This window comes from Saccopteryx bilineata, chromosome 4 (genome assembly GCF_036850765.1).
Source record: "Saccopteryx bilineata isolate mSacBil1 chromosome 4, mSacBil1_pri_phased_curated, whole genome shotgun sequence".
NCBI classification, from domain to species: domain Eukaryota; kingdom Metazoa; phylum Chordata; class Mammalia; order Chiroptera; family Emballonuridae; genus Saccopteryx; species Saccopteryx bilineata.
Window position 1 is genome coordinate 218,095,376 of NC_089493.1, and position 24,594 is coordinate 218,119,969.

Here is a 24,594-nt window from a genome sequence, read left to right on the forward strand (position 1 = left end):
TGATCCATGTACACTGGAGAAAAATGTATACTCAGTCACTTTGGGATGAAATGTCCTGTAGATGTCTATCATATCCAGGTGCTCTAGTGTTTTGTTTAAGGCCACTATGTCTTTGTTGATTCTCTGTTTGGATGACTGATCTAGAGCCGTCAGCGGTGTATTGAGCTCTCCAAGTATGATTGTATTTTTGTCAGTTTTTGTTTTAAGATCAATAAGTAGCTGTCTTATATATTTTGGTGCTCCTTGGTTTGGTGCATATATATTAAGGATTGTTATGTCTTCTTGATTCAGTGTCCCCTTAGCCATTATGAAATGGCCATTTTTATCTCTGAGTACTTTTCCTGTCTTGTAGTCAGCATTATCCGATATGAGTATTGCTACACCTGCTTTTTGTTGGATGTTATTTGCTTGGAGTATTGTTTTCCAGCCTTTCACTTTGAATTTGTTTTTATCCTTGTTACTTAGATGAGTTTCCTGTAGGCAGCATATAGTTGGATTTTCTTTTTTAATCCATTCTGCTACTCTGTGCCTTTTTATTGGTGAGTTTAATCCGTTTACATTTAGTGTAATTATTGATACTTGTGAATTCCGTATTGCCATTTTATATCTTGCTTTCTGTTAGTTTTGTGTCTTGTTTGATCCTTCTCTTTCGTTTTTTTATCGTTTGTTTTTATTTGGTTGTATTCCATACATCTTTCCTCTGTTGCTATCTTTTTTATCTCATGTGCTTCTGTGGTGGTTTTTTCAATGGTGGTTACCTTTGAGTAATGAAAAGGGTCCCTACCCTGTTCATTGTAGCGAACTATTTTGTGAGTACTTTTGCACTCCATCGTCCTTTGCTACTGTTAATCTCCATCTTTTCCCCCTCTTTCTTTTTGTTGTTGTCACAGTTTAAATTTGGTTTTATTGTGTTCTTCTTGGAGCTTTTACTTGTGGCTCTGTTTTTTTTTTGTTGTTCTTTGTATCTGATTGGAGAACCCCCTTTAGTAATTCCTGGAGTGGGGGTTTTCTGATGATAAATTCCCTCATCTTTTCTGTATCTGTGAATGTTTTTATTTCTCCTTCATATTTGAAGGATAGCTTTGATGGGTATAGTATTCGTGGCTGAAAGTTTCTCTCTTTCAGGACTTTAAATATTGGGGTCCACTCTCTTCTAGCTTGTAGAGTTTCTGCTGAGAAATCTGATGATAATCTAATGGGCCTTCCTTTATATGTTGTATTCTTTTCCCTGGCTGCCTTGAGAATTTTTTCTTTGCTGTTGGTTTGTGTCAATTTCATTATGATATGCCTTGGAGTAGGTTTGTTGGGTTTAAGAAAACTCGGTGTTCTGTTTGCTTCTTGAATTTGAGGCTTTCTTTCTTTCCACAGGCTTGGGAAGTTCTCATCTATTATTTGTTTGAGTATGTTTTCCATTCCATTTTCTCTCTCTTCTCCCTCTGATATACCTATTATTCTTATGTTATTCTTTTTGATGGAGTCAGATCATTCTTGTAGGGCTATCTCATTTTTTTTAATTTTTGAGTCTCTTTCTTCTTCTCTCTGTTGTGCCTCAAGTTGCTTGTCTTCTATTTCACTAATCCTCTCTTCTATCTGACCTGTTCTATTAGCTAAGCTTGTTACTTCATTTTTCAGATCGTGAATTGAGTTTTTCATCTCTGTTTGATTTGTTTTTATAGTTTCAATTTCCTTGGACATATATTCTTTGTGTTCATTGAGTTGTTTTCTGAGCTCCCTAAATTGCCTTTCTGTGTTTTCTTGTATATCTCGGAGGATTTTTAGGATTTCTATCTTGAATTCTCTGTCATTTAGCTCCAAGGTTTCCAATATATTAAATTTTTTCTCCATAGATTTTTCCTCATCTAGCTGTGTTACCTCTCTTTCTTTTGTATCCATGATATTCAATTTTCTCTTCCTTAATGGCATCTGAGGGTGGTTTTGTTGATAGTATTAATGAGATTTAATAAAGAATAAAAAGTTAAAAAAAATCAAAAAGAGTTGTTTTTTTTAAAAAAAAATTAATAATGAAATAAAGAAAAATAAAATAATAATTTTTAAAAAAAGGAAATTATTCCCCCCCTCTTTTTTTCCTCTCCTCTCCCATTTTTCTTGAGAAAATCTTGTGGTGAACTGTGAATTATAACAAACAATGCCTGTGATGGAGGTCCTGAATTGGGGAAAAGTAATAAAGTGGCAAAAAAAAAAAAAAAAAGGAAAGAAAAAAAAAAGGGGGGAGCGGTATGGACCCACAAAAAGCAAATAAGGAAAAAATTTGGGTCAAGAATAAAATGATTTGCTTTTAGGTGTTGGTGTTGTCTAAGAGTTATGATGAGAGGAATAAGAGAACAGAAAAATGGGGGGACAAATTAAAAAAATACTATTGTATTTAGTGGAACAAGAACTAGATAAAATGGAGAGTCAGGGATGGGAGCACTGCTAGTGAGTTAAAAAGGTGAAGTAAAAAAAACCCAAAATGCCACAAACATAAGTTTGAGTCCCAGATAAGATAATTTGTTTGTTATTGAGGTTTGAATGAGAGGAGATGTAAAGGAGAAAGGAAGAAACTAATATAGAGGGAGAAAAGAAAGAGAGAGAGAGAAAAAAAGAGGGAACCAGTAAAAGAAGAAAAAGAAAGGAGAGAGAGATTTAAGGGTTTTGGAGTGCAACCCTCATAGAGAGAAAAGAAGAGGAGAAAAAAGATAATGGGAGATGTAACACTTATGGGTAGTGTAGTTCAAGGAGAGGAGAGAGTAAGACCGGCAGAGAGTTAATCGGCCAAATTGGAGGAGGAAAAAAAGTATCAAGAATGAAGATAAGAGAAACAAACGAACAAATATAATAAAATGGGATAGGTTATAAAGTCTGCAGATTATTCTTGATTTTGAGAGGTTATCTTCTTGTTTTTTCTTTTCTCTCCCTCTTCCTGGTCGGTGACTCTGTACCCCAGGTTCTGCCCCTTTGGCACGCTCAGGTAGAGGTTTGCAGTTGATAAGTCTCTATGGCAATGTCATGTATTGTGCTTTAGTCTCGTTGGGAGTCAAGGCTCATTAGCTTTCATAGGCTCCGACAGTGAGAGAGTCCGTGTTCCTGGAGCCTTTCTCCTAGTCTTTCCTTCCTCAATTAGTAGCCTGATAATCCAGCTATGGGGTTGTTGCTGCCTCTGCCTGGATAGTAAGAGGTTCAAAGAACTGGCAACTCCCCACTCTATTTCCACTCAGCACAGGGCTCTGGGTAAGGCTCAGTCAGTCAGAGCTGCTAGCATAATCAGGCGGGCTTTCCGCCCACTCAAAGACCTCTGGCTCTGCCACTCTGTCCGGTAACACAGGCGGGCACCCACTTCCGGGGTGCTTGGAGGAAACTCTCATTCACTATCTGCGTGCGCAGACCAGGATATCCGGCCAGTAGTCTCACGCTCTGAGTGAAACCCCCAACTGCATGGAAATTTGCAGCGCTGGAATTCGCTCTCGCTCCGTCCCTGTGCGCGGCTTTTGCAAGGCGCTGGGGCGGCCCGAGATTCCGCTTTTGCCCACACAAAGGCCCCTGACTCTGCCACTCTGTGCGATAACACGGGTGCGCACTGCCGAGGCACTCGGAGGAATCGCTCACTACCTATCTGCGCGCGCACACCAGGATATGAGGCCGGCCGCGTTTCCCTGAGTGAAACCCTCACCAGCACGGAAAATTTCCACCGTTGGAATTAGTTCTCGCTCCCTCCCGTGCGCGGCTTTCCCAGGGCGCTGGGGCTGCCCAGAGATTCTGCTTTCGGCCCACAGAAAGGCCTCTGACCCTGCCTCTCTGTGGGGCAACACGGACACCCACTTCTGGGGCTTAGGAAGAGATCTCTCGCCCACTAACTGTGCACCAACCAGGAGAACGGGTAAAATGGCTGCCCCGCTTGTCTTTCTTTGTTTGGGTTTGGCGCGAGTGTTAGCTTGTATTTCCCAGCTTGCCACAGGAACAGTTTTTCCTCCGCTAGGATCTCCGTGCCACAGCCTGGTTCGGCCTTTTGTGCGCGGCCTGGATGTATTCACCCCCTTTGCCCGCCTCAGTTTCTATATTCACAGTTACCAGAGAAAGCCGCCCTGTTTAGGTTAGTGAGGAAGGTGGAGCATTTCTTACTCCCTATTTCCTTCAGGATTTGGTTATATATTTAGCCAATTTTTCACTCGACCATACCTTCGGGTGTATTGTGAAGCATCTGGAGGCTCCAAGTATAGGTTTTTCTGTTTCTGGTTGAAGATCTTGTTGAGTTTTGGGGGAGATTTATCGGTATCGCTTCCTACTCCGCCATTACTCTGACGTCCATTTTCTTCTTTAAAGGTGTATTCCTTTTTTTTTTTTTTTTTTTTGCTGTATTCTTTTCCCACTTTGATCTGTTTACACCAGGCCCCTTAATATTTCCTGCAGCATTGGTTTGGTTGTAATGAATTCCTTGAGTTGTTTTTTGTCTGGGAAGCTTTTTATTTCTCCTTCAATTTTAAACGATAGCCTTGCTGGATAAAGGAGTCTTGGTTGTAGGTTCTTGTTCTGCATTACTTTGAATATTTCTTGCCATTCCCTCCTGGCCTCAAGTGTTTCTGTTGAGAAGTCAGATGTCATCCTTATGGGGGCTCCTTTGTAGGTGATAACTTTTTTTTCTCTTGCAGCTTTTAATATTTTCTCTTTATCACTTAGCTTTGGTATTTTAATTATGATGTGTCTTGGTGTAGGTTTCTTTGGGTTTCTCTTTAATGGAGTCCTCTGTGCTTCTTGGATTTGTGAGTTTCTCTTGCATTAATTTAGGGAAGTTTTCAGCTATGATATGATTGAACAAAGTCTCTATCCCTTGTTCTTTTTCTTCTTCAGGAACCCCTATGATGTGAATATTATTTCTCTTCATGTTGTCACAGAGCTCTCTAAGAGTTTCCTCTGACTTTTTGAGTCTTTTTTCTCTTTTCTTCTCTGCTTTCATGCCTTCATTCCAGTTTTCCTCTAACTCGCTGATTCGATCCTCTGCTCTATCTATCCTGTTTTTAATTCCTTCCATTGTGGTCTTTATTTCTGATATTGTATTTGTCGTCTTCATCTGATTCTGTTTTATACTTGCTATTTCTTTATTTAGGTTTTCAAACTGCCCCTCCGTTGTTGTTCTAAGATCCCTAAGCATCCTTACAATCATTATTTTGAACTCTGCATCTGGAAGTTTGATTATTTCCATATCACTCAGTTCATCTCTCGAAGGTGTCTCTTGTGGTTTCATTTGGATTGTACTCCTTTGTCTTCTCATCCTCTTTTTTTTTGTTTTATTTGTAGAGTTGGTTGAGTCTAGGCTTGGTGTTGTCTGCTTCCAGTTTTCAGTTGTGTTATTTCTAGGTCTTCTTGGGTTGGTATCAGCTGTTATCTGTAATCCACTTTCGGATTTGGGCAGCTTTGAAGTCTTGATTTGTTTGTTTTCTTAACAGGTGATAGTCTTGTTTACTGATCTCAGCAGGGGGCTTCCTTGAAACTGTATCCAGGAATGAGGTGGGTGTAACCTGAGACTCTGAAGGCCTCTTTAGCCAGCTAGACTCTCTGGGGGCAGGGTGTTTTCTCAGCTTCAGTAGCGGGAGGTGTAGCTCAGATCTCCATGGAGACCTGAGTTACTGCCCCTCCTCCCCACTTCTTGTTTTCAGCTGTGTCTTGTTGCGCTGATTGGAGCTGGAGAGATGTCCGGAGGTCTCTGATCCAGAAGCACTTCAGCTCTGTTTTGTGAAAGATTCAGTCCCTCCTCCAGCTATGGCTGCCTCCAGCACGATGAGTCAGCCCTTTTAGCTCCTCTCCTGCATTCCTTATCCCCTCACAGTCTGTCCCTCTCTCTGTCCTCTCCACCTGGGAGATAAGCTGGTCCTTTCAACGCACCTCGCTCCCTGGTCGCCAGGCAAGTGGCTGTGAGCAGTAGTTTCTGCTCCCCTCCCTCCGAGATCCTCTCTGGGCTCTCAGCCCCCCCCTCCATTCCGGCAAGCAGAGGACGTTCAGGGGCTCCCTACCAGGATTTCTGTGATTTCCTCTTTGCTCCTTGGTTTTTGAGAGCCATTCTTGCAGTTCAGAGTTGGTCTTTTATGCTAATTTTTCCTAAATTGATTTGTATTCCAGTTTGGTGGTGACAGCTGGGCATCTGTGCATCCGCCTACTCCGCTGCCATCTTTTTCTCAAATAGGTTATAAGGTTTAATGATGTGTGAGGTAACTGTGCTGAGGGAGTTTTCTTTTCCCTTTTTATTGTTTTTTACTTTAATCATTTAATTTTCATTTTAATTTAGTTTAATTTTAAAAAGGCCTGGTTACATGTAAGAGTGGGTTCGCTAAACATTCTTAGTTCATCCCTGCTGTAGCAATTGCATTGTGACCCCTCAGGTGTTCTTGTGACTAATCTTCTGCCATGTAGACAGAAGTATTTTTCATAATTCAGAGAGTATTCTGTGTGGACAAGTCCTGCCGTGGGTGAGGATGACGGAGACACATAGACCCGACTCCGGGGACCAGGTTCAGTGACGCAGATCCACTTTATTCAGGAAGTACACAAGCTTATATATATGGGTTCAGCCTATAGGGTGTTACAGTGTGTTCCTCAAAGCCAATGACTAAAAAGATCAGGGAGCTGCGTGGTTGGCGCTAAGTCACTTCCTTATAGCAGGCGAGCTTCCTTCCTGGGTGTGCCCTGGAGGCTTCTGGGAGCTGGAGTATTCTCACAGCATTGTATCAGCCGCAGCTTCTAGGAATGTGCTCTGCACTCCACCCACAATTCTGGAAGAATGTTCACAGTTTACAAAAGTAGATTGGTAACTATCATAACTTGGAAAAGGAAATTCAAACAACAATATATTAAAAAGTTACACCTTAAGAATGGAATTTGGGGTGTTAAAGCAGTATTCTGAAATTAAATAGAATTTTAAACAATAACCTATACTGATTTGATTCAAAGAAAAAAAATATCCAAAAGAATAAGAATTATTGCTCGACCTATGGTGACACAGTGGATAATGCATTGATCTGGAATGCTTAGGTCGCCAGTTCAAAACCTTGGGCTTGCCAGGTAAAGGCACATTTGGGAGTTGATGCTTCCTGTTCCTACCCCCTTCTCTTTCTTTCTCTCTCTTGCCCTTTCTCTCTCTTTCTCCTCTAAAATGAATAAAGTCTTAAAAAATTTTTTTTAAAATTAGAATTATTTAAATTAGCATATTATTTATAAAGAGATTCATAAAATGCTTGAAACTAGGGACATTGAAGCACAATTTGGATTACATAACAGACTGTTTAGGTTGATTAGAATAAAACTATCAAGTAAACTTCATTATCTATATTATAGAGTCTGGCCTGATCTTTGGTGGTGCAGTGGGTAAAAGCATCGACCTGGAACGCTGAGGTCACTGGTTCAACACCCCAGGCTTGTCTGGTCAAGGCATATATGGGAGTTGATGCTTCCTGCTCCTCCCTCTGTTCTTTCTGTCTCTTTCTCTCTCTGTGTGTCTCCTCTCTCTAAAAAACTGAATAAATAAAATGTAAAAAATAAATTGTAAAAAATAAAAGAATTATTATATTATAGAGTCTGAATTAAAGAGACTCAAATTTCTTGCAGGTACACTTTTAAAGATTTTAAGGAAACAGATGCCACTTTGCAAAAAAGAAAGAACATAAAACAATAAAATTATTCCTTTTGGGGTTGGAGGATGCTGAGTCTCACAGATCGTGTTTTCAAGGCCCTTTAGGAATGGCTGTGCACATAGGGATCAATATTATTGTTTTAGTGTTTGGTTTAGTTCACTGAACATGTGTGGAATTTAGAAAGATTAAATTTATGACCTATAATATGTTACAATTCAGAAATTAGAAGCTAAAAATCTAGAAAAATCTAAACATGTTTTTAAAATAAGCTCTAATTAATTAAAAGCTATTTATGGTATGTTCTGGAAAGATGACTTTATTGACTTTTTCTAGGGAATTCATTTGGACATAATAAATAGGCAAATTATAGAGCATGTTAAAAGTAGATATACTCTGTTTAAAAAGAGAAGAAAAGAGAGGTGGGGAATCGTGTTGGAAGGAGAGATGGAAAGAGGGTGTAATTTTAAATAGTATGGTCAAGAGAGGCCTCAATGTGAAGGTTACTTTTGAACAAAGCCTTAAAGGGCAGTTGAAATAAAATCCCAAGGATTAAAGTAATCATACAATTGGAAATTTTAATTTTAATTTGTCTATATTGTTACATATGTTACTTCTCAGCAGGAAGATGCAGCTGAGGGTAAAATCAGCTTCTGCTCCTTTGGTTCTTTCCCATTTTCCCATTCACTCTGACTTTAACAAGCATGGCATTTCTATCTATTCTCTTTTCTACTTAGCTACACACATGTATTTTATAGGATTTTTGTATATCAATAACAAGAACAAGTTTACTTTGAGAATGTCCTTTGACAGCCCTTAGCAACAGGTATCATAATTTCATAGAATTCATAGTTTCTTAGAAATATAAAAATTCATGAACTGCCAGTTTTAGAAGATTCTTAGTCATCTCAGTTTGAGCAACAGATCAACTTATTGTCCCTTTGAGTCATTAAATCATAGATTCAGATAAGAAAACAGTATTTTCTTAATATTCTTTTGTTTATTTATGTTTTATTTTAATTTTTTGTATTTTTTCCGAAGTGAGGAACTGAGTGGGGACAGAAAGACTCCCACATGCGCCCAACCAGGATCCACCTGGCATGCTCACCATGGGGCGACACTCAGCTCTTCTGTAGTGTTGCTCCGTTGCAATTGGAGCCATTTTATTGCCTGAAGCGGAAGCCATGGAGCCATTCTCAGCACCCAGGCCAACTTTGCTCCAGTGGAGCCTTGGCTGCTGAAAGGGAAGAGAGAGAGAGAAAGGAGAGAGGGAAGGGTAGAGAAGCAGGTGGTCGCTTCTCCTGTGTGCCCTGGCCGGGAATCGAACCTGGGACTTCCACACGCCGGACCGACATTCTACCACTGATCCAACCAGCCAGAGCCTCTGAATATTCCTGAATGGTTTTAGCGTGATTATAAAACAAAAATATTTGTTTCTTACAGATTCTGTTTCTGGCATCTGCATATGCAAGTCCTCAGCTCACAGATGAGACCTGCTCAGCCATGGCTGCTGCCATGCACTACCTGTACCTGTGCCAGTTTAGCTGGATGCTCATTCAGGTTGGTACCTTCTTTCAGTAGTGGGATTCAAATAATTAACAACCGGTTCTCTCTCCTATTGACTATTTTAAGTATGAAAAGAAGACATACTGAAAGGTAGTTTATTATTTTATATATTTAATACTTAAATAAGAACAATAAAAGAGGTCCACAAAGCTAGATTATAAGAGTTTTAAAATATTAATGAAAAAATAATGAATAATACCAGACAATAACAATAAAACTGTCATTTAAGATATTTCCATATTGCTTCTTGATTGGCATACTCACTTGCAATATTTTTCACCTATGGACGGAATGCACATTACTATGGGCACCTAGAATACACTGTTGCACAGATGAACGTTAAAAAAGTAAGGAATGTATATTTGTGATTTCCACGTTGGGCAGCTGACCAGGCACCCACCTTAGAGAGAACCTGGATTACAAGTGCCATTTTTACAACCTGTTTGTTGAACTCAACAAAAAGTTAGGTATTGGTTCTGCTGAACCAGTGCAAAAACGGCTGAAGCCCATCAATGCTTATTTCCTCACCCAAGCTCCCACCCCTTCCCCTTTCAACTTTCTAATGAATGATCTTATCTGATACTCCTTATACTGAAATGAAAGTAATGTAATCACTGCATTTCTAGGAGATTAATGCAAGAAAAAACATGTAAGCTATATAGTATTAGAGAGCATAGTGACTTTGAAATAATGAGAAGAACTCTGGTAAGATTGAAAATAAGTGTTTGGTAGCAAATGAGGCTTATGATATGGGCCATCCTGTAAGGCACAGGAAGAAATTTGAACTTTTTTGTAGGGGTAATCATATAATTATTTTAAGCAAGGCTGTGACATCATACAATTTGGATTTTAGAAAGATCTCCCTGTTTATGGTGTATTGAGAACAGGAAAGAGCTGACATGAGGACAAATTAAGTAGCATTTGATATAAATGTATGCAGGGGAAAGAACATAGTGTGAAACACAGAGATAGCAGAAAAAAAGCTAAGGGAAGTAGTCAGCTTTTGAAGTTTGTTTGTTTGTTGTTTTTTTTTTTGATAGAACTATAAGAGGTAGAGATTGGTTATGAAGCCTGAAGAAGGTGAAATGAAGGATGTTTCTGGCATGAGTGATGGGTCTGAAATAATGATCATTGGATATTGGGGAAAAGATGATCACTGTTTTTTAGGACGTACACTGTGTGAAGTTCTATGAGATTGACAGTGGAAGCTTTGTGAGAAGTGGGAGAAATGACTAAATTTCAGAACAGAGGCCCACATTATAGAACTACATTAGTAAACTGTTGCCTTAGAGTTAGAAAATAGAGCCATTGTGACAAAAAACAGCTGATGCCAACCCAAGAATACCTAGAAATAACACAACTAAAAATTGGAGGCAGACAACACCAACCCTTGACTTAACCAGCTCTACAAACAACACACCCAAATGAGGAGGGTATACAAAGACAAAATGGGAAGACAGAGAAGTGCAATCCAAATGAACCAGCAAGAAAAACCTCCAGAAAATGAACTGAGTGAGATGGAAATAAGCAAACTACTGGATTCAGAGTTTAAAATAATGATTATTAGAATGCAGAAAGATCTTGGAACAACAATAGATGGACACAATGAACACATAAATAAAGGGAGAACAAACATCAAAAATGACATTGATAAATAACAAAGAAGAACCGGTCAAAAAGGACAAATACAATATCAGAAATGAAAACTACACTAGAAGCAATTAAAAGCGGCTTGATGAAGCAGAGGATGGAATCAGTGATTTAGAAAAAAAAGATAAATGAAAACATGGAAGTGGAGCAGGAAAAAGAAGAGAGGCTAAAAAAAATCAAAGGAAACTCTAAGAGAGCTCTATGACAACCTAAAGAGATACAATATCCACATCAAAGGGGTTCGGAAAGAAAAAGAGAAAGAACAAGGGAAAGAGAGCTTGTTCAATGAAATCAGCTGGAAAATTCCAAAAATTGATGCAGGAAAATGTCACACAAGTTCAAGAAGCACAGAGAACTCTATTAAAAAGAAACCCAAAAAAATCTACACCTAAGACACATCATAATTAAAATACCAAAGCTAAGAGATAAAGAAAAAATATTAAAAGCTGCTAGAGCAAAAAAGGCTATGACCTACAAAGGAGCCCCCATAAGGATGACATCCGACTTCTCAACAGAAACAGTTGAGGCCAGAAGAAAATGGCAAGAAATATTCAAAGCAATGCTGACAACTAAGACTTCTTTATCCAGCAAAGCTATTGTTTAAAATTGAAGGAGAAATAAAAAGCTTCCCAGACAAAAAATCTCTAGGAATTCATTACAACCAAACCAGTGCTGCAAGAAATGTTAAGGGGCCTATTGTAAACAGAACAAAAAATGAAAAGAATATAGTAAAAGAGGAATATAGCTTTAAAGAATAAGATGGCAATAAGCAACTACATATCAATAATAACCTTAAATATAAATGGATTAAATGATCCAATCAAAAGACATAGGGTAGCTGCATGGATAAGAAAACAGGATCCATACATATGCTGCCTACAAGAGACATACCTCAAAATAAAAGATACACATAACTGAAGATAAAAGGGTGGAAAAAAATATTTCATGGAAATGAAAATGAAAAAAAAAGCTGGGGTAGCAATACTTATATCCGACAAAATGAACTTTAAAACAAAGCTCTAGTAAATGATAAAGAAGGTCACTACATAATGATAAACAGAGCAATCCAACAGGAAGAAATAACTATTATAAATATCTATGCACCTAATATAGGAGCACCTAAATGTATAAAGCAGACTTTGTTGGATATAAATGGCAAGATCAACAGAAATACTATAATAGTACGGGATTTCAATACCCCACTAACATCACTAGATAGATCCTCAAGAAAGAAAATTAACAAAGAAACAGACTAAAGGACAAATTAGATCAACTGGATTTAATAGATATCTTTAGAACTTTTCACCCTAAAGCAGCAGAATATACATTCTTTTCCAGTGCTCATGGAACATTCTCTATGATAGACCATATGTTAGGGAACAAAAGTAGTCTCAACAAATTTAAGAAGATTGAAATCATATCAAGCACTTTCTATAATCACAATTGCATGAAAGTAGAAATCAATCACAACAGAAAATGTGAAAAATACTCAAACACATGGAAACTAAATAGCATGTTATATAACGAATGGGTTAACAATGAGTTCAAAGAAGAAATAAAAAAAATTCCTAGAAATGAATGATAATAAGCATAAAACAACTCAAAATTTGTGGGACACAGTAAAAGCAGTACTGAGAGGGAAGTTCATAGCACAACAGGCATACCTTAAGAAGTTAGAAAAAGCACAAATAAACAACTTAACCCAGCATCTAAAAAAACTAGAAAAGGAACAGCAAGTAAAGCCCAGAGGTAGTAAAAGAAGGAAATAATTAAGATCAGAGCAGAAATAAAGAACATAGAGACTAAAGAACCAACACACAGGATCAATAAAACCAAGAGCTGGTTCTTTGAAAAGGTAAACAAGATTGATGAACCTTTAACTAGACTCACCAAGAAAAAAAGAGAGAGGACTCAAATAAATAAAATTAGAAATGAGAGTGGAGAAATAACAACTGACACAACAAGTACAAAATATTGTAAGAAAATACTATGAAGAACTGTATGCCAAAAAATTAGACAACCTAGGTGAAATGGACAAATTCTTTAAAACATATAATCTTCCAAAATCAATCTGGAAGTATCAGAAAATCTAAACAGACCGATTACAAGAAATGAGATCAAAACAGTTATCAAAAAACTTTCAACGAACTTTCAACACTGGGCCAGATGGCTTCCTGGTGAATTCTACCAAATATTCAAAGAAGAACTAACTCCTGTTTTTCTCAAGGTATTTCAAACAATTCAAGAAGAAAAAAGAGTTTCAAGCTCCTTTTTTGAAGTGAGCATAATTCTGATTCCAAAACCAGGCAAAGACAACACAAAGAAAGAAAATTATAGGCCAATATCCTTGACGAATTTAGATGCTAAAATCTTCAACAAAATATTAGCAAACCGGATCCAGGAATACTTGAAAAAAATCATACATCATGATCAAGTGGGATTTATTCTGGGGAGGCAAGGATGGTATAATATTTGTAAATCAATCAATGTGATTCATCACATAAACAAAAAGAAGGAGAAAAACCACATGATAATTTCAATAGATGCAGAAAAAGCATTTGATAAAATTCAGCATCTATTTATGATAAAAACTCTCAGCAAAGTGGAAATACAGGGAACATACCGCAACATGATAAAGGCCATCTATGACAAACCCAGAGCCAACATCATACTCAATGAGGAAAAATTTAAAGCAAACCCCTAAGATCAGGAACAATGCAGCGGTGTCCCCTTTCACTACGCTTATTCAACATAGTCCTGAAAGTCCTAGCCACAGCAATCAGACAAGAATAAGAAATAAAAGGCATCCAAATTGGAAAAGGAGTAAAATTATCATTATTTGTAGATGATATGATATTCTATATAGAAAACCCTAAAGTCTCAATCAAAAATCTATTGGACCTGATAAATGAATTCAGCAAGGTGGCAGGGTATAAAATTAATACACAGAGATCAGAGGCATCTTTATACACCAACAATGAACTGTCAGAAGGAAAAATTAAGGAAACAATCCCCTTTACTATTGCAACAAAAAAATAAATTACCTAGAAGTAAATTTAATCAAGAAAATTAATGAATTGTACCCGGAAAATTATAATACATTGATAAAGGAAATCAAGGAAGATACAAACAAGTGAAAGCATATGCCGTATATGGTTAGGAAGAATAAACATCATTAGAATGTCTATATTACCCAAAGCAATTTATAAATTCAGTGCAATACCAAGTTACAATACCAATGACATACTTCAAAGATATAGAACACACATTCCAAAAATTTATATGGAACTAGAAAAGAACATGAATAGCCTCAGCAATCTTGAAAAAGAAGATAAAGTGGGAGGTATCACACTTCCTGATATCAAGTTATACTACAAGGTCATTTTACTCAAAACAGTGTGGTACTGGCATAAGAACAGGCATACAGATCAATGGAACAGAACAGAGAACCCAGAAATAGCCCACACCTTTAAGGACAACTGATATTTGACAAAGGAAGTAAAAGCATACAATTGAGTAAAGACAGTCTCTTTAACAAATGGTGTTGGGAAAATTGGACAGTTACCTGCAAAAAATGATGAAACTAGACCATCAACTTACACCATTCACAAAAATAAACTCAAAATGGATAAAAGACTTCAATGTAAGTCATGAAACCATAAGCATCTTAGAAGAAAAATAGGCAGTAAGCTCTCTGCCATCTCTTGTAGCAATATATTTGCTTATTATCTCCATGGGCAAGTCAAATAAAAGACAGGATAAACAAATGGTACTATATCAAACTAAAAAGTTTCTGCACAGCTAAAGACAATAAGAACAGAATAAAAAGACAGACAACACATTGGGAGAATATATTTGACAATACGTCTGATAAGGGGTTAATAACCAAAATTTATAAAGAACTTGTAAAATTCAATACCTAGAAGACAATCCAATAAAAAAAATGGGCAAAAGAAATAAATAGACACTTCTCCAAAGAGGTCATACAGTTGGCCAATAGACATATGAAAAAATACTCAACATCACTAATCATTAGAGAAATGCAAATTAAAGCCACAATGAGAGATCACCTCACACCAGTCAGAATGGCACTCATCAACAAAACAACACAGAATAAGTGCTGGCGAGGATGTGGAGAAAAGGGAACCCTCCTGCACTGCTGGTGGGAATGCAGACTGGTGCAGCCACTGTTGAAAACAGTATGGAGATTCTTCAAAAAATTAAAAATGGAACTGCCTTTTGACCCAGCCATCCCACTTTTAGGAATATATCCCAAGAACACAATATCACTGAGTCAAAAAAAGAAATGCACTGCCATGTTTTTGGCAGCATTGTTCACAATAGCAAATATCTGAAAACAGCCCTATTGTCTGTCAGTGGATGAGTGGATTAAAAAGCAGTGCTACATATATATATATACAATGGAATACTATGGGGTCATAAAAAAGAAGGAAATATTGCAACAACATGGATGGACCTAGAAACTATTATATTACGTGAAGTAAGCCAGGCAGAGAAAGAAAAATATCATATGACCTTACTCATTTGAGGAATCCAAGAAACAATTTGAACTGAGGAACTTCCAGAATAGAGACAGAGGAGGGATCAAAGGGACCAGAGGAAAAGAGGACAGAGGGAAAGGGGATGATAGGATGGGGTAAACCTGAAGGGAAGGGGGGAGGGAGATAATGGGAAGGGGGCAAAGTATATGTTGAAGGGAATACGGGGCAAGGGGGAATGCATTCGGGATGACACTAGAATCTATGTAAACAGAATAAATTAAAATAAAAAAATAATAAAAAATATTCTAAAAAAAGAAAATGGAATCATTGTTTTAGAAGAGATTACTTTGGGAAAGAGTACAGAGTGAGAGCCAAGGAGTCTTACTGAGCATGAGCATACTCTCCTGAGTAACTGGTGTATGTAAAGAAGAATGTTGAACTCTCTTTTTCTGACTAAAATCCCAAAATCTGTCTATTGTCCTATACTGGTTTGCTTGATAAAGAGGCTAATGTGAAAATTGGATCCACATCTGCAGAAATAATGTCCCTAATGGCTCAACTAAAATGCTGCCTTTAATAATGATTTCTATATAATGGTATTGTTAAATCTTTTATGTGATAGAAGTTTCCGTATGTGTTTCTAAGTGTTCGCAGTAACTATTTTATGTAAACAGATGCATCTGGGCACTTGCGTATTCTTTTTTCTTGTTGAATAAGAAGGGTGTGGGATTTCCACTGTATAGCACTATTGAAGGAAAGTGATGTGGTACTCTTATTATGAGGGAATAATAGAGACTCGAGGAAGGGATAATTTCTTTCCTTCATATAGCTGTGGGTCCTGAAGGAGAAGAGAACCAAACTATTTAGTTATTTAATGGAATTGGTTGGATCAATTGGAACCCTGTACTGGGTTTGAATTCTGGTTCAAACACTACTTTGGTAATCTTAATCAAGTTATTGACTCTTAAGTTTTGGTTCTAAATTTACATATGGGGAGAATAATTCATATCTCATACAATTTTGTTTTATGGCTTTTTGAGCTGCTGTAATGATAGAAAGTTGGAGTGTTCTCTAAATCTCCCTTACAATTGAAAAGTAAAATAAATCTAAATCATATAACATAAATCTTAAATATCTGCTGAAATTAAAGTAGTCTTTGCTAGATTTTGTTTTTGCAAAATTCTTTAGGAATTTAAGCTGAATATTTTATGTGTGTTTTGAGAATATGTCATTTTTCTGCCTGTACTGAGCTCCCCATTGGTGGGCTGAAGGTCTTTGTCCGTGTCCCTGACCTATTCCGTTTTTTCATGAGTGATTTGGATGAAAACACAGGAAAGTGTCTTATCAGGTAGGAAATGATACAGAGCTGAAAAGATAGCTAAAAGAGCAAGCTGCCTGCTTTAAGAGTGCAGGCAGAACAGGTACAGACTGTACCAAAACAGATTGAAAACCAGTGGAAGCGATATAATCTGAAGAGGGTTAATGTAAACACTTTGAAAATTTAATTTAACACAAATTCAGTAATCAAATGTGTGACTGGATTGCTTAAAAGGTAGCAACTAAACTTAACTACAAAAACAACACAGGCCGGAATTACATTAATAATAGTATGGAGATTGGATGACGTCAGAGTAATGGCGGGGTAGGAAGCGATACCGATAAATCTCCCCCAAAACTTAACAAGATCTTCAACCAGAAACAGAAAAACCTATACTTGGAGCTTCCAGATGCTTCGCAATACACCCAAAGGTATGATTGAGTGAAAAATTGGCTAAATATATAACCAAACCCCGAAGGAAATAGGGAGTAAGAAATGCTCCGCCTTCCTCACTAACATAAACAGGGCGGCTTTCTCTGGTAACTGTGAATATAGAAACTGAGGCGGGCAAAGGGGGTGAATAGATCCAGGCCGCGACAAAAACGGCCGAACCAGGCTGTGACACGTAGATCCAAGCCGAGGAAAATCAGATCCTGTGACAACCTGGGCAATACAAGCTAACACTAGCATCAAACCCAAACAAAGAAAGACAAGCAGAGCGGCCATTTTACCCGGTCTCCTGGTCGGTGCGCAGTTAGTGGGCGAGAATTTCTTCCTAGGCCCTGAGAGTGGGTGCCCGTGTTGCCCCACGGAGAGGCAGGGTCAGAGGCCTTTCTGTGGGCCGAGGGCAGAGTCTCTGGGCAGCCCCAGCGCCCTGGGAAAGCCACGCACGGGAGGGAGTGAGAACTAATTCCAACGGTGGAGATTTTCCGTGCTGGAGGGTGTTTCACTCAGAGGGAAACGCGGCCGGCCTGATATCCTGGTTTGCGCGCGCAGATAAGGAGTGAGTGATTCCTCCGAGTGCCTCGGCAGTGCGCGCCCATGTTATCGCACAGAGGGGCAGAGTCAGGGGCCTTTGTGTGGGCCAAAGCGGAATCTCGGGCCGCCCCAGCGCCTTGCAAAAGCCACGCACGGGGACAGAGCGAGACTCAATTCCAACGCTGCAACTTTTCCCTGTGGTTGGGGGTTTCACTCAGAGCGTGAGACTGCTGGGCAGATATCCTGGTCGCAGACAGTGAGTGAGAGTTTCCTCCAAGCACCCCGGAAGTGGGTGCCCTCTTGTGTTACCGGACAGAGTGGCAGAGCCAGAGGTCTTTGAGTGGGCAGAAAGCCCGCCTGATTATGCTAGCAGCTCTGACTGACTGAGCCTTACCCAGAGCCCTGTGCTGAGTGGAAATAGAGTGGGGAGTTGCCAGCTCTTTGAACCTCTTACTATCCAGGCAGAGGCAGCAGCAACCCCATAGCTGGATTATCAGGCTACTAATTGAGGAAGGAAAGACTAGGAGAAAGGCTCCAGGAACACGGACTCTCTCACTGTCAGAGCCTATAAATGCTAATGAGCTTCGACTGCCAACGAGACTAAAGCACAATACATGACATTGCCATAGAGACTTATCAACTGCAAACCTCTACCTGAGCGTGCCAAAGGGGCAGAACCTGGGGTACAGAGTCACCGACCAGGAAGAGGGAGAGAAAAGAAAAAGCAAGAAGATAACCTCTCAAAATCAAGAATAATCTGCAGACTTTATAACCTATCCCATTTTATTATATTTGTTCGTTTGTTTCTCTTATCTTCATTCTTGATACTTTTTTTCCTCCTCCAATTTGGCCGATTAACTCTCTACCGGTCTTACTCTCTCCTCTCCTTGAACTACACTACCCATAAGTGTTACATCTCCCATTATCTTTTTTCTCCTCTTCCTTTCTCTCTATGAGGGTTGCACTCCAAAACCCTTAACTCTCTCTCTCTCTCTCTCCTTTTTTATTCTTTTAGTGGTTCCCTCTTTTTTTCTCTCTCTTTCTTTTCTCCCTCTATATTAGTTTCTTCCTTTCTCCTTTACATCTCCTCTCATTCAAACCTCAATAACAAACAAATTATCTTATCTGGGACTCAAACTTATGTTTGTGGCATTTTGGGGGATTTTTACTTCACCTTTTTAACTCACTAGCAGTGCTCCCATCCCTGGCTCTCCATTTTATCTAGTTCTTGTTCCACTAAATACAATAGTAATTTTTTAATTTGTCCCCCCATTATTCCGTTTTCCTCTTATTCCTCTCATCATAACTCTTAGACAACCAACACCTAAAAGCAAATCATTTTATTCTTGACCCAAATTTTTTCCTTATTTGCTTTTTGTGGGTCCATACGCTCTTTTTTTTTCTTTTTTCTTTTTTTTTCTTTTTTTTTTTTTTTGCCCCTTTAATACTTTTCCCCAATTCAGGCCCTCCATCACAAGCATTGTTTATTATAACTCACAGTCCACCACAAGATTTTTTCAAGAAAGAGTGGAGAGGAGAGGAGAGGAAAAAAGGAGGGGGGAATAATTTCTTTTTTTTTTAATTTTAATTTTATTTTATTTTTCTTTATTTCATTATTAATTTTTTTTAAAAAAACAACTCTTTTCGATTTTTTATTTTTTTATTATTTTTTAACTTTTTATTCTTTATTAAATCTCATTAATACTATCAACAAAACCACCCTCAGATGCCATTAAGGAAGAGAAAATCGAATATCATGGATACAAAAGAAAGAGAGGTAACACAGCTAGATGAGGAATAATCTATGGAGAAAAAATTTAATATATTGGAAACCTTGGAGCTAAATGACAGAGAATTCAAGATAGAAATCCTAAAAATCCTCCGAGATATACAAGAAAACACAGAAAGGCAATTTAGGGATCTCAGAAAACAACTCAATGAACACAAAGAATATGTGTCCAAGGAATTTGAAACTATAAAAACAAATCAAACAGAGATGAAAAACTCAATTCACGATCTGAAAAACGAAGTAACAAGCTTAGCTAATAGAACAGGTCAGATAGAAGAGAGGATTAGTGAAATAGAAGACAAGCAACTTGAGGCACAACAGAGAGAAGAAGAAAGAGACTCAAAAATTAAAAAAAATGAGATAGCCCTACAAGAATGATCTGACTCCATCAAAAAGAATAACATAAGAATAATAGGTATATCAGAGGGAGAAGAGAGAGAAAATGGAATGGAAAACATACTCAAACAAATAATAGATGAGAACTTCCCAAGCCTGTGGAAAGAACTAAAGCCTCAAGTTCAAGAAGCAAACAGAACTCCAAGTTGTCTTAACCTCAACAAACCTACTCCAAGGCATATCATAATGAAATTGACACAAACCAACAGCAAAGAAAAAATTCTCAAGGCAGCCAGAGAAAAGAAGAATACAACATATAAAGGAAGGCCCATTAGATTATCATCAGATTTCTCAGCAGAAACTCTACAAGCTAGAAGAGAGTGGACCCCAATATTTAAAGTCCTGAAAGAGAGGAACTTTCAGCCACGAATACTATACCCATCAAAGCTATCCTTCAAATATGAAGGAGAAATAAAAACATTCACAGATACAGAAAAGATGAGGGAATTTATCATCAGAAAACCCCCACTCCAGGAATTACTAAAGGGGGTTCTCCAATCAGATACAAAGAACAAAAAAAAAAAAAAACAGAGCCACAAGTAAAAGCTCCAAGAAGAACACAATAAAACCAAATTTAAACTGTGACAACAACAAAAAGAAAGAGGGGGAGAAGATGGAGATTAACAGTAGCAAAGGACGATGGAGTGCAAAAGTACTCACAAAATAGTTTGCTAAAATGAACAGGGTAGGGACCCTTTTCATTACTCAAAGGTAACCACCATTGAAAAAACCACCACAGAAGCACATGAGATAAAAAAGATAGCAACAGAGGAAAGATGTATGGAATACAACCAAATAAAAACAAAAGATAAAAAAACGAAAGAGAAGGATCAAACAAGACACAAAGCTAACAGAAAGCAAGATAGAAAATGGCAATAGGGAACTCACAAGTATCAATAATTACACTAAATGTAAACGGATTAAACTCACCAATAAAAAGGCACAGAGTAGCAGAATGGATTAAAAAAGAAAATCCAACTGTATGCTGCCTACAGGAAACTCATCTAAGTAACAAGGATAAAAACAAATTCAAAGTGAAAGGCTGGAAAACAATACTCCAAGCAAATAACATCCAACAAAAAGCAGGTGTAGCAATACTCATATCGGATAATGCTGACTACAAGACAGGAAAAGTACTCAGAGACAAAAATGGCCATTTCATAATGGCTAAGGGGACACTGAATCAAGAAGACATAACAATTCTTAATATATATGCACCAAACCAAGGAGCACCAAAATATATAAGACAGCTACTTATTGATCTTAAAACAAAAACTGACAAAAATACAATCATACTTGGAGACCTCAATACACCGCTGACGGCTCTAGATCGGTCATCCAAACAGAGAATCAACAAAGACATAGTGGCCTTAAACAAAACACTAGAGCACCTGGATATGATAGACATCTACAGGACATTTCATCCCAAAGTGACTGAGTATACATTTTTCTCCAGTGTACATGGATCATTCTCAAGAATTGACCATATGTTGGGCCACAAAAACAACATCAGCAAATTCAGAAAAATTGAAGTTGTACCAAGCATATTTTATGATCATAAAGCCTTGAAACTAGAATTCAACTGCAAAAAAGAGGAAAAAAATCCCGCAAAAATGTGGAAACTAAACAACATACTTTTAAAAAATAAATGGGTCAAAGAAGAAATAAGTGCAGAGATCAAAAGATATATACAGACTAATGAAAATGACAATACGACATATCAGATTCTATGGGATGCAGCAAAAGCAGTGATAAGAGGGAAGTTCATATCACTTCAGGCATATATGAACAAACAAGAGAGAGCCCAAGTGAACCACTTAACTTCCCACCTTAAGGAACTAGAAAAAGAAGAACAAAGACAACCCAAAACCAGCCTAAGAAAGGAGATAATAAAAATCAGAGCAGAAATAAATGAATTAGAGAACAGAAGAACTATAGAAAAAATTAATAGAACAAGGAGCTGTTCTTTGAAAAGATCAACAAAATTGACAAACCCTTGGCAAGACTTACCAAGGAAAAAAGAGAAAGAACTCATATAAACAAAATCCAAAATGAAAGAGGAGAAATCACCACGGACACCATAGATATACAAAGAATTATTGTAGAATACTATGAAAAACTTTATGCCACTAAATTCAACAATCTAACATCATATTAAATGGCACTAAACTGAAGGCTTTCCCCCTTAAATCAGGAACAAGACAGGGTTGTCCACTCTCTCCACTATTATTTAATGTGGTACTAGAGGTTCTAGCCAGAGCAATCAGACAAGACAAAGAAATAAAAGGCATCCATATTGGAAAAGAAGAAGTAAAGGTATCACTTTTTGCAGATGATATGATCCTATACATCGAAAACCCCAAAGAATCCACAAAAAGACTACTAGAAACAATAAGCCAATACAGTAAGGTCGCAGGATACAAAATTAACATACAGAAGTCAATAGCCTTTCTATATGCCAACAATGAAACAACTGAGAAGGAACTCAAAAGAATAATCCCCTTCACGATTGCAACAACAACAAAAAAATACTTAGGAATAAACATAACAAAGAATTTAAAGGACTTATATAATGAAAACTATAAACCATTGTTAAGGGAAATCGAAAAATATATGAGATGGAAGAATATACCTTGTTCTTGGCTAGGAAGAATAAATATAATCAAGATGGCTATATTACCCAAAGCAATATACAAATTTAATGCAATTCCCATCAAACTTCCAATGACATTTTTTAAAGAAATAGAGCAAAAAATCATCAGATTTATATGGAACTATAAAAAACCCCGAATAGTCAAAGCAATCCTAAAGAAAAAGAATGAAGCTGGGGGCATTACAATACCTGACTTCAAACTCTATTATAGGGCCACGACAATCAAAACAGCATGGTATTGGCAGAAAAATAGACACTCAGACCAATGGAACAGAATAGAAAGTCCAGAAATAAAACCACATATATATAGTCAAATAATTTTTGATAAAGGGGCCAACAACACACAATGGAGAAAAGAAAGCCTCTTCAATAAATGGTGCTGGGAAAACTGGAAAGCCACATGCAAAAGAATGAAACTGGACTACAGTCTCTCCCCCTGTACAAAAATTAACTCAAAATGGATCAAAGATCTAAACATAAGACCTGAAATAATTAAGTACATAGAAGAAGACATAGGTACTCAACTCAGGGACCTGGGTTTTAAAGAGCATTTTATGAATTTGACTCCAATGGCAAGAGAAGTGAAGGCAAAAATTAATGAATGGGACTACATCAGACTAAGAAGTTTTTGCTCAGCAAGAGAAACTGATAACAAAATAAACAGAAAGCCAACTAAATGGGAAATGATATTTTCAAACAACAGCTCAGATAAGGGCCTAATATCCAAAATATACAAAGAACTCATAAAACTCAACAACAAACAAACAAACAATCCCATAAAAAAATGGGAAGAGGATATGAACAGACACTTCTCCCAGGAAGAAATACAAATGGCCAACATATATATGAAAAGATGCTCATCTTCTTTAGCTATTAGAGAAATGCAAATCAAAACGGCAATGAGATACCACCTCACACCTGTTCGATTAGCTGTTATTAGCAAGTCAGGTAATAGCAAATGTTGGAGAGGCTGTGGAGAAAAAGGAACCCTCATACACTGTTGGTGGGAATGTAAAGTAGTACAACCATTATGGAAGAAAGTATGGTTGTTCCTCAAAAAACTGAAAATAGAACTACCTTATGACCCAGCAATCCCTCTACTGGGTATATATCCCAAAAACTCAGAAACATTGATACGTAAAGACACATGCAGCCCCATGTTTATTGCAGCATTGTTCACAGTGGCCAGGACATGGAAACAACCAAAAAGCCCATCAATAGATGACTGGATAAAGAAGATGTGGCACACATACACTATGGAATACTACTCAGCCATAAGAAATGATGACATCGGAACATTTACAGCAAAATGGTGGGATCTTGATAACATGATAGGAAGCGAAATAAGTAAATCAGAAAAAAACAGGAACTGTATTATTCCATACGTAGGTGGGACATAATAGTGAAACTAAGAGACATTGATAAGAGTGTGGTGGTTACGGGGGGGAGGGGTGAATGGGAGAGATAGGGGGTGGGGAGGGGCACAAAGAAAACAAGATAGAAGGTGACAGAGGACAATCTGACTTTGGGTGGTGGGTCTGCAACATAATTGAACGACAAGATAACCTAGACTTGTTATCTTTGAATATATGTATCCTGATTTATTGATGTCACCCCATTAAAAAAATAAAATTATTAAATAATAATAATAATAATAATAATAGTATGGAGGCAGCTGGGGGAACTGTGAGTACATTATAATCTGTAATGTTCAGATTATGTTGGGACCCTTAACCGCTTTCATAAATCGTGTTTCAGCAGGAACATTAATCAGCCAATGGGAAGTCAGAAAACAGTCCTTATAAATACAAAATACATTTGGAAGGAGCAGAGCAAATGGGTCAAAAATTAGGAAAGCAAATTTGATTCATGTTATGAACTTCCATAGCCAATAAAACTTTCAAAGTCGATGAGGCTGTTACTAAAAGTAGAGAGCATTCAATCACTGAAATATATTCAGATGAGGAAATGACTAATTTTCAAATATGGATTTAGATGGATTTCCTGCTTTTGGGGACAGGATGATGTGTAAGATTTCACCCAATTTAATACAGATTTGGTGCATTCTATATCTCTTCTTCAAGTCTTAAGTAAATATGATTGTGGCTAATGCACATTTAGTAAACTAA

The 24,594-nt window shown here is 37.6% G+C and overlaps 1 protein-coding gene across 1 annotated transcript in view; it reads left to right on the forward strand.

Annotated features, from left to right (window-relative positions):
• ADGRV1 (adhesion G protein-coupled receptor V1) overlaps positions 1-24,594 on the forward strand; it is a 729,252-nt gene that overhangs the window by 473,583 nt on the left and 231,075 nt on the right. The window contains exon 84 of the mRNA XM_066273806.1: positions 9,057-9,173. Coding sequence (XP_066129903.1) covers positions 9,057-9,173 — 117 coding nt within the window. The remainder of the gene's footprint in view (positions 1-9,056; positions 9,174-24,594) is intronic.